The sequence below is a fragment of the Panthera pardus genome, unplaced genomic scaffold (assembly GCF_024362965.1).
Source record: "Panthera pardus isolate Hobbes unplaced genomic scaffold, ASM2436296v1 HiC_scaffold_7, whole genome shotgun sequence".
NCBI lineage: Eukaryota > Metazoa > Chordata > Mammalia > Carnivora > Felidae > Panthera > Panthera pardus.
The window spans coordinates 14,883,689-14,900,273 of NW_026527002.1; the positions used below are offsets into that span (position 1 = coordinate 14,883,689).

Genomic DNA, 16,585 nt, shown 5'->3' on the forward strand with positions numbered 1-16,585 from the left:
CATCACTTCTGCCTAGAGCAAAGATTTAACTGCTCCATAAAGATGGCAGGGCCAAATGAAAGCTATTTCATTAATTCAGAAAATAGATTACTTTTGAGCCAAATCTCTGCCATCCTGATGAGAGACTGAGCTTGAAAATATAGCCACAAATCTGCTGCAAGCTCACAGTGCTTGCTACCAGCTATAGAAACACACACACACACACACACACACACACACACACACACACACACACCATCGATCTTATAAATCAATAAAATGAATACTGCAAGTCAATAAAATTAGAATGAAGACAAAGGTCACATTCTGATTCTCCAACTTTTTGTTTAATTCTATCATGTTTCAGCATTCAAACTCAGTCATTTCTGCAAGTAGCACTAAGGGGCAGATGACTGAGGAGATCCCTTACAAGAGGAAGAACTTTGGCAGTCTTGAGTCTTATTGGGTGTACTCCAAGAGAAAGTATTCTGACAATATTATTCCCTAAGGTGCACCTGTTCAAAGTGTTTTATAATTTACACATACTCCCTGCCCACCTCTTATAATTTATTGGTTGTACTAAGTAAACTCCAGACAGATACTTTCAAAAACCTTCTCCCAGCAAGAGCCTCTCATCATTCATTTATTCACTCACTCCTCAGTATTCGTTAGGAATTTTCTAGTTAACTGTATTTGAATTTAAAATTTAAAAGAAAGAGTTCTCTGTGGGCCAGATAGTAAGCTAAAGCTGTGGAAACAATAAAGAATAAGAAAACACTGTCCCTGGCTTCCAATAGGGGCAATGCTATTGCCTACAATAGAGTGCTGGGATTCAGTGAGGACAGAGGGGTCACCAATGAGATACCTGAGAAAAACCTTCTGACATTTCTACTGAAATCTGAAGAATGAACACCAGGTAGCCAAGTGAAGAGGGAGAGCTGAGAAACCGGAATTTTTAACTTATGCTAAGGTGTTTAAACTTTACAAAAAAAGTGATGGGAAGTCACTGGAGAATTGGGATTGGAGACAATATGGTAAAAATATTCTACTTTTTTATTGTATTTTCTGATTTTCCTGTTGTAAACATCTATGTTAATTTTATAATAAGAAATATGTAAGGAGTATATTTAATTTCTAATTAATAAAGGTAAGAGAAAGAAAAATAATAGCAAGAAAGTAAAGCTGAGCCAGAAGTGAGGGTAGTATATTTTTTAATGTGTATTGTTATAGTCTTACTAGAGATAGACCAGAAATTTAGCTCTAAACCTATTAGAAATCAATTAAAAGAAGGAAACTCCATTAGTTTCAAAATACATAGGTCCATGAGAAAAAAAGGCCAGAATGACTGGAAAGTAATGAGTGGGGAGAAAATAGAAGGAAAAGAACTAGAGTGGGCAGGTGGTAGGTAGATCAATGTTGGGCCTTGTGGGTCATTGCAAGGACTCTGGATTTTATTCTGAGTGTGACAGAAAGCTTTGTGTGGTTTTGAGCAGTGGGGCAAAGTGATTTGATTTACATTTTAATAGCTCACGCTGGCAGTTCTGTGGAGGATGGGCTAAGGTTGGGGAGCAGGAGGGTCAAGAGCAAAGGAGGGAGACCAGTTTGAAAGCTATTGCAGTAGCTCAGGAGGGAAGTGATGGTGGCTCAGTGTTAAGTAGGTAGGGGTAAAGACAGAGAAATGTGATCAGACTCCGGAAATATTTGAAGATAGAGCTGGTAAGGTTTGCTGACGGATGGGTCGGTGGTGAGCGAGAAAGAGGAATCCAGAATGCTTCCTGGAAGTTTTTCCCTTGCTTGGGTGTGTCATTTATTGAAATGGGGAAACTGGGAAGATCCGACAGGGAGCAGGTTTGGGAGGGGGTAGAAAACAAAGAGCTCTGGTTTGGACATGTTAAATTTGAGATGTCTTTTTTTTTTTTTTCTTTCAGGTAAGTCACATCTCTAAAATGAGATGCCTTTTGCACATTTGTCTATTAAAGAGGCTTATTAACAAAGACAAGTCCCTTTTTCATGGGATGTCAGGAAGCATGGCAAGGTGAAGGAATTTAGCAAGAAAGCTGAATATCTTGATGCTAAAAGGCCTCTGGCTGAGGCGACCAGGTGGCTGTCTGTTAAGCAACAGACTCCTACTTTCAGCTCAGGTCATGATGTCATGGTTCATGGGATCAAGCCCCACATCGGGCTCCATGCTGACAGGGAGGAGTCTGCTTGGGATCCTCTTTGGCTCTCTCTTCTCCTAAGTATAAAAGGCTCTTGAATACCCTATCCATTAGCTGCATTTGCCAGAACAGGGCAGAGTGCTGGGTTTTACAGATCTAAACTTCTGCAGGGTCCCAAGTAAGGTTCCTTCTCTGCAACCTTCTCCACTCGTCTTCATTCCAGTCATTCTAAAATGTGTTAGCTACCTTACTGCCTCTTCCTGTAGCCCTCCTACACTCTCCTGGGCTAAGAACTGGAAACATTTCCTTTTTGGAAACTGGATTCAGCTTTGGCTATCAAGGTAACCTTGGCCCTAAAACTTTAGGGCCTACTATCAGAAAGGAGGATCAGATCTCTGAGAAATAATCCTAAAATAGTTATCTCTAGGCTCTGCCCACTTGTTATATGACCAAATAGATTGCCCATCAGAAATTCTAAGGCGACAAACCCAAGCCCTTTTCATGGATCAAAATTTCAGAGATTACAGAGTTGGGTTTTTTGTGAGAATCACACAAGATAATGAATTAGAAAAACAATTTTAATGAACTGTTACATTATATCTCCTTTACTGAACCCTGAATAGCTCAGGTCCCCAAATTCTTTATTTCCTCAACAATTATGAACCATGTGCCAATCTCTGACGTGGGTCAAAGAGGTTGTATTAGAGAAAGCTCAGAAACCAACAAGAAAGACATTCATAAAATATACTTGCACAAAGAGGTATATATCTAAGTGCACAGAAACCCAGGGAATGGGGCAGCTCCCTCCTCCTGTAGAGACAACAAAGAGGCAAGGATGTCAAGAACTGTTGAAGAATTTAAACTATGAAAAGTCTGAGTGTTAGGAGACACTGGCGCAACAAGAGAACAGATTAGAAAACAGTGAGAAGGCAGACCAGTGAGGAGGCTACCATAACATTCCACAGGAGAAATGATGATGTCTGAACTAAAACAACTATCCCAGGGATGAAGAGCAGAAGATGGATTCTTAAGATATTTACATAGTAAAATAAAAGTTAAAAAAAATTTTAAAAATCCTGCCTATTTACACATTCAGGATATGGGAGGAACCATGGATGATGAGGAAGATTCTGGCTTGAACGTGATCTTGGCTATAGCTTTCAAGATGCGCCTTAGTTTGAGTTTTCTATGAATATTTTGTCCTGCTTGCTTCCAATGCAAACCCATTTGCCTTTATTGAATTTCTTCAAAGGACATCAAGAGGGAGGCTCCAAGCAAGTCCAGCAGAAAAGACTTTTCGTGAAAAGAATGGCCAATAATACCGTAATGTCAAAACCCTCCAGGAAGATTTAGATGTGTTTCCTGGATGATTGCTTAAATGAGATATCATATGCATACTGCAAATAGAGTGCCTGACACATTAGAGGTACTCAATAAATTTTAACTATTTTGCCACTAAGGCTTAGTCATCAACATTGATCACAGGCTTTCCCTAGATGGTTAATTAATCATCAAGTATTTCAAGCAATATGTATTTATTGAATATGTGCACAGCTCTCTGCAGGCAATACTCCCTGCCACGTAGTTTGCTTGGAGTTGATTCCCAGCCTACAGAAACACTCTTCGGAAAGATAGTGTAAAACAAGAGGAAGGCTATCAGTGTAGGAATCAAGAGATTAGGGTTGTAGCACTAGAGGAGTATGAGGTTAACCTAGTGCACTCATTCACATTTGAGGCAACCGGCTCATTGCCACATTAGTTGGATAGAGGTAGAGCCAGGCTTAGAAATGGGGGAATCCCCCAATCAGAAATGGGGGATCCTGACTCCTTGTCCAGTGACTTTTCCATGACATCTCACACACATGAGACCCATTCACCCTGGAAGGCCATCATGTGGTCTAACTTACTTCCCTGCATGGATGATACTATTATGATAGGTTAATTCCTGAAAACATAAAACAATTCCTTAAAATTAAGTTAAGCATGTCGGATACAAACAGCTCAACCTACACCCATGTTGCCAGGCCTTGGACACAGCATACATATTAGTAACTAGAAATAAGCACTAGTTTGGAGTCTTTGTGATTTGGTGGCTTATTTTCCTAAATACATTTTTTCTACATTTCCATCTGAAAGGCAAAAGAAACTGCATATATTTAAATATATAAAGCACGTGCGCACACACACGCACACAGACACACATGTAAATCTTAAGTTTCATAGGTGAAACCGGTAGAATTTGGTGTTTTCTACCAAAAGTTTCACTGTGATTTGGTTCGTTTAAAGCCAACTTTAAGTTCTCCAAGAAACTCATCCGTGTTTTGAGTCTGCCAGGTACACATTTGAACAACCCAAACATTGAGCTACATTATATTTGAACACAGAACTTCTGCATCTTCAGCATGTCTGAGTTTGTAGCCTTGGAAACCGCATTAAGAAAGGGGAATTTATTAGCAATGTTCAAACTCATTAATTAATTAGTATTCACTCTGTCTTTGGCAAGTAAGCAATTTTATCTCCATTTTGGGGATGAAGAAATTAAATCAAAGTCAAAGAGCTCTACTGGCTCACCTGAGATTTGACTCCAAATAAAACTCAGGATTGAATGATTTGGGGGCCAGTATTTTGGTCACTGACATTGTAGTACTATTCTGAAAGAATCCAAATGAGTATGGGCTCTTACTGCTTCTTTCCCTGTAGTAACTGTCAAAATTTGATTTTGAGCAGTACTACGACAAATAGTATTTCATATCCAAAGGCGTAACTTCAAGGTGATTCGCATCTTTGAACCAAACACTTGGTGTGATCTCCAATGTCTAGTTCTTATCCAAAAACCACTGTATTAAATGTTAATATGCTATCTTTCATATTTCCATCATTATTTACTGTCATTTTAATCAACAAAATATTGTAATTTAAAAAGTACTACTCTATCTTTCTTGACCTAATTTTTCCGGCATTGTTAGCCAAATGAAAAGAATTCTTATTTACGTTAGGGTTTTTGTGTTTTCAGAAATAGTCTTTACGGACAAGTAATAGTCCTTTAAAGATTTTTCACATGAGTCTTGAGAGAAAATTAATGTTTCAACAAAAAAAACCTAAGAAAATAAAAGCATTAATTTAACTTGAAGTTAAAATTTTTCTAGCAGCACTTATATTGTCACTTTTAAACTTGATATTATTTATCATTTTTAAGGTGTTCTGCCAAAATTGATAAATTTTTTAAGTTCCCACTAAAATAGGGATTATTACTCTCATGATAAGAAAACTGAGGCAGAGAATGATATTCAATATGCTGAAAGTATCCTCATATCTAGAAAAATTCATGCAATATAGGCATATTACTCACACATTTTTAAAATGTTTATTATTGAGAGACACAGCAGGGTAAGGGCAGAGAAAGAGGGAGACAGAGGATCAAAGTGGACTCTGCATGGAGAGTGGAGAGCCCCCAGCGGGGCTCAAACTCACAAACCATGAAATCATGACCTGAGCAGAAGTCAGACGCTTAACTGACTGAGCCACCCAAGCGCCCCATTATTAATAACACATTTTATATTTCCTTCCAATATGGGCATATTACTAACACAATATTTTCATATTCCCTTCCTTTGGGAATCGAAAATAAAATATCAGGGGTGCCTGGGTGGCTTAGTCGGTTAAGTGTCCAACTCTTGGTTTCAGCTCAGGTTAAGATCTCACAGTTGAGTCCCCCATATTGGGCTCTGTGCTGCCAGTAGGGAGCCTGCTTGGGATTCTCCCTCTCCCTCTCACTCTTTCTGTCCCTCTCCTACTCACGCCCAAGCTCTCTCTCTTAAAATAAATAAATAAACTTAAAAAGAATACAATATGAAACATTTAGTAAGTGCAAAAAGAACTGCAACCAAGGGCTTGAAACAGTTAATTTTGCTACTAAATAATGCCTAAGCTCAATAAAGAACTAACTCAAGCCCTCGAAGTTTGACTCATGATTTAACTGGCTAGATTGTGCACTAGGATGTGAAATAGAATGCGGGAAAAATCCTTTCTTAAAATAAATATTAAAGAACTGGAAAAAGAAAGAAAAAGAATCTTCACGTCCTAAAATTAAATTTCTGAAAAGCAACATTGCTACTGCCTTTGCCGAATTTCTGTTTCACAATATAATGCAACATAAAACACCAATTCATGTATACCTATGTATATGTATCAGTTCAGTCCAAATTTATCAGTTCACACATCTATGTGGACAAAAGACAGCCCAAATCAATGTCCCGGTGAAGGCACTCTAGGCAAACTGAACAGGGTTGAGTCAAGAATACAACTTTGGGTTAGGGCTGTATGGAAAAGCATAAGGCGTCTGCCCCTATGACAGAAGTATAATATAACCACATGCAGGAGAGTATTGAGAAAGATCAGTCTGGAAAGATACATGGTGATTAAATACTTACTTCTGTCATGAATGATTATGAGGAAAATAAATCATGTGAGATATTTCTGGTTTAAGAAAAAGAATCCGGATTCTAGAGACAAGCTTCTCTGAATTCTAATCTGGATTCCAAAACATGTTAGCTGTGTGACCCTGGTCAAGTTATATAACCCTCCAGAGCTTCTGTTTTCTCCTCTCTAAAATGAATAAAAATTAATTCTTACTTTGAAGGGTTTTGGTGAGAATACATAAAATAACATGCTGTGAAAGAGGCTGGTAGAACATTTGACATCTGGTAAACCCAACCACATGTCAGTTCTCTTTTCTTCCCACATTCCCTCCGTCTTACTTAAAGATCAGGGATACAAGGGCCAGCTTCTCTTACAGCCCAGCAATTCTACTGGTTCCCAGGCTGCTCAGAGTTTTGAGTCCCCTTAATCTTTTGACCTATAGAAGTACTCTTCCACACTAGAGACACTGTAAAACTGTACAATTATTTGTCCTAGTTTGTTTGACTTACTTTGATGTTCTAAAAGGTCCTTGATAACCACGTTTATATACGTTTGCTTTCCAACTTTAAACTAAGGCCATTCCCATGTCTCAACTACTACACCTAGCATCAGCTGTCACCCCTCTCTTTCTCCTTACATGCACACACACACACACACACACACACACACACACACACACACACACACTCCAGAGGGAATGTGAACATAGAATTATCCAGAAAGGGTAACCCATTCCTTTTTTTTCAGATCGAGAAGAGCTTCAAAAACCAGGAGAGTTCCTAAAAGTTTGAGACTGCTTGGGTAGTCTCAGAGATAGGCCTTAGATCTGCAAACCTCAGGCCACCTGAAGCCCACCATAGAAGAAAACCACACCGTAGTTTGCTCTTCTCCATACCTCTGGCCTGACCTCCAGACTCTGCAGTGAGGCTCATGCTCAGCAAGTACACTAATCTAAGATATTTAGCTTCTTTGAAGAGTGGAACACTCAGAAGAAAGAAAGAGAAAAAAATTAAGTACAGACATTTCATTTACGCTCTCACCAGACCAGTTTTAAAGCATAACTAACAAAGCAAGCAAACCCATGGTAGAATATACATCTGTCCATGGGACTGATTCAGTGCCACTGTAGTCTGAGAAGAGAGGGAGAGAAGGAAGGGAAGGGAAGGGAAGGGAAGGGAAGGGAAGGGAAGGGAAGGGAAGGGAAGGGAAGGGAAGGGAAGGGAAGGGAAGGGAAGGGAAGGGAGAAGGAAGAGTAGAGAAAGTAGACAAGGGAAAGGAAGAGAAAAGGAAAGCTTCCTCATGAAGCTCATTTTCTTCAAAGCTGTGGGAATCATTAGGATTGATGCTAACAAAGCCAGGTCCTCACCAAAGCATGAAATGGTATTACTCTTCCACCTTGGAGAAACCGTGCCCCTGCTCCTGAGTGCAAGGCCCTTCGCAAAATCCCAGGAAAACTGTCATGTCAAAGTTAACAGTCTTCCCGAACCAGGCTCATAGCCCCAACCTCAGTTCCTCCCTGGTGACCCCAGAATGACTTGTCCTGACTAGGCTCTGTGGACATGTATATGTACAAACAAACCGTGTTTATTTCTAGGTCTCTGGGGGTCATTGAATGACCTTGAGATAAAAAGCAGTTGAGATAGAGTGGAGTCTCAGCCAGCTGGTTTTATAAAAGCTCCCTTTCCTAAAGAAGGAAGAACTAGAGTACCTAGAAAAACTCTTGGGATATTCATAATCTTCAGTTAACTGTGGTCTTCAGAAAACTGGAATCTGATTAAAGTTAGCTCCAATACAATGTAATTATATATTTTCATGGCTATGTGTTTTTTCCTTTCCCATAACTAAGACATTTCCCCCCTATGCTCTTTTCCCTACAAAATATGTTCAAGTAAATGTTCTCATTTTTAGGGTTTTAATTTTAAATATGGTATCCATGCATCTACAATGTATGTGTAACTACTGGGAAATAAAACACTGTACACATACATAAAACGTAACATTATATTGCTGCAGATTAGCTCAAACTCCAACGGGCCAATCCTGATGTGAAACCTGAGTCATTCTCCTGCCTCTTGATACCTTTGTCATCAGGTGCAGAACAAACAATTTTTACCAGAGTTTAATTTTCATGGGATCGCCTACTCACTTTGAGTGGAGAGGCAGGAGAATGACAAAGAATGAAAAGCTTGAAAAATGGATCCTTTCCTGGCAGAGGGAGACTGGTTCAGCATCATTAGCATTACCACACAAACTCTATTGGATCCATAGATTCTACTGTCCATCCCTTCTCCTCTCTAACACGCCTGGCCCCGGTGGTATTCCCACAAAAAAGTAACAAAATGAGTAAGGGACACTATAGGAGTTCAAGAACTTTTAGCTACATTCTATTCCATAAAAACACAAAACCAAGCCAACCCAAACCAAAACACCTTAGTTCTTTGCCATAACTTCGACATGGCTAACTTCCTACAGTACCTCCAAATATCTCTTTAATTGAAAAAAAAAAAAAAAAAAAAAAAAAAAAAAAAAGCTGCATCTTTATCGACTCAGTCTCTGATTACCAAAGTAAAAAATCCAAATACAGAAGTGTTCCACTTTATATATTTTATTTTTTAAGCATTTCTAAAACTTAGATTTCATTTTAAAAAAATACCATAAAGCAAGGGACTACTGAATAATTCCTTTTAAACTTATAATAAATATCCACAAACCACTGAAATTTAAAGCGTTTAAATACACATACAGACATGTCTTTCCAGACTTTTGTGAAATTCTCTAGAACACTCTGCTCTCTCACAAATGGTTACATAAGCAGATAGATTTCTGGGTGAAAAATTGTTGTGTAAGCCAAAATGGAGTTTACAGTATATTTATCAAAATGCAATGAGTTGAAGGAAATAGTAAACTAAGAAGAACTCTGGAAATTTGGGGAGGGAGTAGTTTCATTCAGAAGCTTCATTTTCTTTTGTTTCCAAAAACTGAGATGTTGTGTCATGGTATATATAGAAATACATCAGGGTTCTTTAGATGTAATGCATGTAATCCTAATGAAAATTTTCCACTAAAAATTACTTTTGGTGTACTCATGAAGTATTTAAATCGAAGAATCAAATAAACACATATCGTGTGAGGTTCTAGTTTCCTAAATATAACTTTGAATCTCTAGTGAGGCGGAAGTTTATAAATAAGTAAGTACCAGGTTGAGTCTCTTCACAGAAGTCTCAGATCTATACAACTAACCAGAATTCTCTGGCAACAGGGTAAATCATAGGGGGCAAAGTCAAATTTCTATCAGTTCCTTTGTACCTTCTCTCTATTATGAAAAACTACATTGATTTATTTTTAGATAAAAGAAAAAGTAGTAAGTATTAAAGCAACATTTGCTAGAGTTTACATTTGTACTTCATGATAACCTATTGATATTACACTTCGTCAGATCACGTTGATGTAAATTTGAACTGAATTTGACAAATTCTGTCAAGGTGGAACAATGTCTGAATTATATGCATCTGCTAGGAAGAAAAACAAATGCAAAAATTGAAATATGTTTTAAAATAAACTCACCAGACTACAAATACTTTTCATTTGATAGCCAGAGGCTTTGCCATCTAACTTTCATTTGGATAAAGATGCACGAGGTCTACCAAGATATTTGTTTCCTTTTGTAACTGAGATTTATTTAAATGTGTCACTTTAAAAAAATTGTCCAGATGGATTTTTTTAAGGCGAAAAAAACAATTCTCCAGGATATAGAGGACTAGCTACCTATAAAGTAATTTTTATGTTATGCTAAATTTATCATGTGATTTTTAGGTTTTTGTTACAGATGTAAGTACTTTCTTTTTAAAAAATGCAACAGTATGTATATAGTACGGAATAAATGTACTTTGGAATAACAATGATTTCATAAAGATATGCCAAATTTAATAACTATTGCATCCATGGTAAATAATATAAACAAATAGCATTTCTCTATTTTAAACATTTGCTGAATATATGTTTATGTATTATTCTTTTCTCCTTTGACAAATGTGAAAGCTATTCCAATTTCCATACAAATTCACTGGTATGTTTAAGGGAATGTCATTACCATGCTATTTACTTAATTTCTCAGGAAAAAAGAAAGAGAAAGAAAGAAAGAAAGAAAGAAAGAAAGAAAGAAAGAAAGAAAAAAAGAAAGAAAGAGAAAGTATTTGAAGTCTATAAACATGTGTTAAGATGATGTGCTATGTGATGATACATACACACATTCAATGTATTATATATTATGATAAAAGCTTTTCTTGACTCTTTGCTTATTCAGTAGAATTCAGAAGATAATCTGTGAATGATTAGTCCCATTTAGTACATACCTTCATTTTACAAGTAAAAATACACAAAGAGATTATCATTTCCTTTAAGCAAATTAGGAAGCTAACCAAAATACTAAAAGGAAAAACATGACATAAAATTGTCATGTCCTACAAATGGATTTGTTGAATGAAAATATTCTGTGTATCCACACCCCAAACACTTTTCTGAAACAGTAGGGATTTCTAGAGCAAACATTTTCTTTTTTAAAGAATAGTCCTTTAAAAACAATGAAGTTTAGGTGACACACTATAATGTATGAAACAGATTCCTACTCTTTTCCTGAATATCTTATTTGCTCATTTGGAAAACGATTTGTAAAAGAATTATTCATTGTTCCCATGCATAAATTTTAACAATAATTCACCACACTTGACCAAATTATTTTCAAAGTATATACAGAAAGAAAAGAATACTAAACTTTCCCCTGCCTACATGTGAGAGCTTGTCAGCATCAACTCCAAGGCCTTTAATCCCAGGCTTTAAATAATTCAGATAACAGTTGATTACTCCATTGCAAGAAGCGTTGAGCTCTGCAAAATCTGAGTAACACAATATTTTCGACATAAAAAAGCCATTCTGAAATAGTAGGCGTCTAAGTAAAACACTTCCTGAGACCAAACCATGCAACCCATTTTTGCATTTCCTACATAAACTCTGGTAAATACCAATGTAGTTTACTACCAAGTAATTCTGCCTTCTTGCTTTCATTACCAAGCCAGCTAGTTCTACAGCTCAATTTGCTGAAGTCACAATCCCCATCCATACACCATCCATACGTTTTCTGGGCTTAAAAGGCTTCTTTGAATCATAACAAGGGAAATGGTTAGTTACGTTACACAGGAATCCAAAAGTGCACACAAACGAAATTCTAAACTTAAAAGACTACTGCTTTGACACTCACTTCTATTTCTTTAGGAAAATAATTGTTTTATAGCTTTTGACAACCAAGATTCAATATGTGCTGCCTCTGTTCACTTGTACACATCAGCCATTACAAAAGAGTTTTGCTCACTTGGCTAAATTACAACCTGAGTAATGTAAAACAGACAGAATAACCAAGAAATATTGGCTCCCAACCCCAAATCAAAAAGCAACAAGATTTTGCCATCAAAAATATCTAGCTGAGTTCCAAATGGATTAAACTCATCCATAAAGCTGATATATGTAGCATTTCACTTTGATGTATAGGAGTGTCCATATATGTCTGAGCATGTGTTCATAATTATCATGTAACCAGATAAATGAAAGAAACACAATTAGGTTCCATGCATCCAATAAGCCCTTTAAAAATTATCAAAGTTGAGCAAAGAACCCACTGACTTTAGTGGCATGGAACATTTTGAACCGCTTTCTTCTCTAAAACTATTCATCACATTCTTTTCCTGAAATCCTTGTCAAAGCATTAAGAACCAGCAGCGTCCTCTTCGTCCTAGCAAACAAGTTTAGTCCTTTCATATATCCAGACTGAAACATCATGAAGTAGAAAATCTACAGATTGCATTCAGCATCACCAAGAAGTACCCCATTTGACTACTGCTCATACCATTTGGAAACCAGTCCTCACATGACTACTGGCCTGACACCTCATCCATCAGCAGGGTGCCCAGAGCAGAACTGGACACAGTCTTCCTTGCTCCATTTCCAGAGTGGAGGCCCAGCTGGGAAACAGGCTTCTCTTCCAATAGCAATTAGATCTTTAAGATCAGGCCTTAGCAATTTGACCTAAAGCCATCCTTCCTCGCAACAAAGTCTCCAACATCTTCAGAGGAAGAGAAGGGGAGTGAGGCAAATGAGGAGAAATCCAGGTCCCGGTGGCCTGATTAGAAACTTTGTTGTGTCAAATAAACTTTGGCCACTGGAGGAAGGTACCCTATGGTTGCTCTGGCTTTAGAAAGCTCTGTCCAGGGCTTCTCAATCTTCTTTTCACCTCTCTCTCTCTCTCTCTCTCCCCCTCTCTCCCCTCTTCTCTTGTTTCAAAAGGGGCCTCTGGTCAGCGCTGATTAATAAGTGTTTTTTGTTGTGAAGTGTTGAATAATAGAGGATGGCCGGTGACCCAGTAAAGACTAAACCTTGCTCTGGTTTATTGTGGCAAGCTGAGAAAGGGGCTTTAGGCCCGGGACCCCAAGCACTGACCCGCACACATCCCGCGGATCGCCTATTCATTCTCTCAGCCCCACAGTCGCCCAGGCTCCCATTGTTTGCCAAGCAACAATGGAGATTTCGCAGGGAAAGTAAAGCTCTTTTCAGATTCCTCTCTGATGTTTTGCATTTAGGGAAACACCGACCTCCACTTTTTTCCCCGACATTTTTCCTCGCGGCAGTAAAAGCAGTTCGTTTTCGGGGAAACTTGTGTGAGTTTGGTGCTTGGTCGCCAAACATCAGTGCTATAGAAGGAGGCGAGACGTTGGGAAAAGGAGAGCCCCGGAGATTTCCTTTTTTTGAAACGCATTTAGAGGACGGAAGCGGCCTCCAGGGAGAGAGGGGAAAGGGGGGGAGGGGAGAAGAAAAAGAAAAGAAAACGTGTCCTCGTGGGGGTGGCAGGGTCCGCGGGGGCTTCGGGGCGGAGGGGCGAGCTGCCCGGCCCGCGGCTCCTCCAGGCCGGCCAGAGAGTGGCGGGTCCGGCTCGGCCGCGGGCGAGCGAAGCGCGCCGTCGCTGCTAGCCTTCCCCCTTCGCCTTCCTTCCCGCGCCTGTCTCTGCGCCTCCTCCCCCAAGCCCGAGGCGGGCCGTCAGGCCCCGGCGCCCCGGCCCCGGCGCGCTCCGGGCCCGACCCAGCCGGGCGCGGGGTGGCGGAGGGGGGGTGGGGGGTGCGGGGGGAGAAGGGGCGGACGGAGCGGGAGCCAGGGCCCCGCAGGCCTGGGCCGCGTCTCCCTCTCCGAGAGACTTACTTCTGCTGTGCTTTACTGCACCCGGGCGGGGAAGGCTTTCCAATTTTTCCGTCGGCCCGGGGAGCCGGCTCCCTCGGGGCCAGCTTGGGGCGGGCGGAAGGCGGGCGAGGGCGGCGGGGCCAGGCGAGGTCTCGCCGGAGACGTGGCCAGGCCTCCTGAGGCCTGGGCCGCTCGACCGCCTCGCCTAAGCCACCACCGAGCGGGCAGTTGGTGGGCATCTCGCCCCGGGACCAGCCCGGCGGACCCGCCGCCCCCGGGGACACGGCTGCCTCGAGACCCAAGGGCTCGCTTGGCCCCCAAACGCTTGCTGGCCGCCCGACGCGTGCACGTGAGGGTCGGAGGTCAGCGGGTCGGCCGAGAGAGGCCGGAGCAGGGTGGGGAGCCGGCGGCTCCCCACTGCCAGAGTGCAGAATCCGCTGGGGGTTCGCACGGCCCAGGAGGGGCCAAGGGCGCGGTTTTGCGGGGCCCGAGCCGCGGGCGCTGGAACGGGGCGCCGCGTGGGGCCGCCCGAGGCCACCCTCCCCGGACAGGCCAGGTCCCCGCCCTCGAGGCCGCCCGTCACGCGATGCTCGGGTTCCGCATCCCCGCACGCCCTGCCGCGCGCCTCCACCTTCCCCCAGCGCGCGCCTGGACGCGGGGCGAGGACGAGGGCGAGGGCGAGGGCGAGGGCGCCGCGCAGGCCGCGCGGCCTGGTGGGCGGCGGGAAGCTTGCACTGCGCCTGCCCGCGCGGCCCCGGCCCGCCGCCCTGCAGTCTCCAACCGCTCCTTGACAGCTCTCGGAGCCGGGAGAGGAAGAAGAGGAGGAGGAAGGGCAGAGAGAGTAGGAGGAGGTGGCGGCGGCGGGCGGCACACTAAGGGCAGAGAAGGGGGAGGAGGGCTCATTGTCCGGTCCCCCCAGTCCAATTGATATGCTAATCCCTTTTCTGATGCCATAACAAAGAACACCTTTGCACTTTTAAAAGACTTTTGTGCCCTGGCTACAGAAGTTTATTATCCACTAATTAGCAACAACTTCTGGCAATGAGTTGGGTTACATTTTCATAAGCTCCAAGCCCGGGTGCTGAGGTGCGCAGGACAGGAGATTTGCGCGCTTGGCAAACCCGAAAAAAACCCGATGCTGGAAAGCGGTCGCCCGCTCGGGTGCCTGGGCCAAGGGTGGGAGGCGGAGATCGGAAGCTCTGTTCTCTGAAAGGACTGAAAGGTGTCCAGAGGAAGGTTTTTTTGGGCGGGGGAATGAGCGAACTGGGCCCAGGGTGTTAAGTGACCTTATTTGATCCGACACTGTGGCCCCTGTCCGGAGAACTGCGCGGAGGCGGCGGCTGCCGGCTGCCTTGCAGGTGTCCTGGCCCGGCCATCTGTTGGGGGGTTGGGGGGAGGGGTAAAAAGGCCCAGGAGAACGTTCCAGCTTTCGCCTCTGACCTCTCTAGCGTTTTTCTTTGCAGCTTGGACCTAGAATAAACCTCGGGCGAGTAAGCGGCCCATACGTAGAACAGGCACCCGCCGCCTAGGTTTCTTCCTAAGGCCTCCCCATTATTAAGGCTGAAATTCCAGGACCAGGAAGAAGAGGCAAAGCTGGCATCACCAGAGCCAGGGTGGGGGTGGGGAATTTTCTGTGTTAAGGGCCCACCTGGGGTCGTCTGAAGTCGTCACCCAACAGAGCAGACCCTTCTGGCTAATCAGAGCACAGAGCCGCAGCTTCCCGGCTGCGCGACCAGTGCGCACCGCGTGACCCTGCCTCCCTCAGGCTTTGGCAAGACGTTGCCGATCTTTAACAGTCCCACATCCCAGGTCAATACACTGGAAACAGATAGAATGAGCATCATCTGGTGAAAGATAAAGGGCAGGGGGACAATGCGCATTCCTTCTAGTGCTTCCTAACAGAACGTTTTCTCTCGCCGCTAATAAAACACCGGTTCAGTGAGGCCTTCGGTCTGGGCGTAACTGCAGAGCTGTTGTTTTATTTTAAGTCATTCGAGACCCCAAACCCAGCATTTTGGCGAACACGCACACGTATGCATATGTATGTATACCTTTTATTTTTTAAAAAACCCCTCTTTAATTTTTGGTTTTCACTTTTTGCAAACGACCCCACTGAAGGTATTGTTGGATTTTTCAAGCAGATGTCAGCTGGGTGCTGGCGGCCTGTTCGTCCTCCTGCGGCAGCAGAGGCGGCAGAGTCCGGTTTGATAAATGTTCAAGGTGAAACATGGCCTTACTCAGAACCCCAGGGTGCTTTACGGTGTAAGAGCGAATATTCAGCGACGGGAGGTGGCCAGTGATATTGTTTCATTCCCTTTCGATAGAACTAAATGTGGTTGTCTATAGTCCTAACCTCTCTGATATCTGAATGCAGTGTTTCTGAACAAGCCCTGTTAGAACCAGAAAATGGGGAGTGGGGGTGCTGACGACTTAACGGAATATTGCTGATGAAAATACAAGGAAGATACTGAAGATATTAATGGGGTATTGGGTCCCCTGATTTCCCAGGCAGGAGTTTCAGAAGCAAGAAAATATTCCCAAATCCACCGCCCCCCCCCCCCCAGCAGTGGTCTTGGGTGGGGTGAGGGAGGAGGTGGGTGATGAGGAGGAGGTCTTTCTGTTATCACCCTAGCCCCCTTCATTGAGGAAGAACAATGGCCAGGCCTGGATTTTTTTCTGAAAGAGAAACTGCAGGAAGGCAGAATTGCTCTTTGTGCCCCAGGCCTTTTAGAGGAGGGGGAACCATACACACGGATCCCCCCCTACACACACACACACACACACACACACCATTGGGCGGTGTCTTGGAG

At 42.6% G+C, this 16,585-nt stretch overlaps 1 protein-coding gene across 1 annotated transcript in view; it reads right to left on the reverse strand.

The window, feature by feature from the left end:
- The window catches only part of LOC128775274 (translation initiation factor IF-2-like), a 519,737-nt gene extending 504,586 nt beyond the window's left edge, over positions 1-15,151 (reverse strand). The window contains exons 1-3 of the mRNA XM_053896151.1: positions 15,062-15,151; positions 14,831-14,974; positions 13,797-14,569 (exon numbers count right to left, since the gene is read on the reverse strand). Coding sequence (XP_053752126.1) covers positions 13,797-14,569; positions 14,831-14,974; positions 15,062-15,151 — 1,007 coding nt within the window. The remainder of the gene's footprint in view (positions 1-13,796; positions 14,570-14,830; positions 14,975-15,061) is intronic.
- Positions 15,152-16,585: the final 1,434 nt, after the last annotated feature.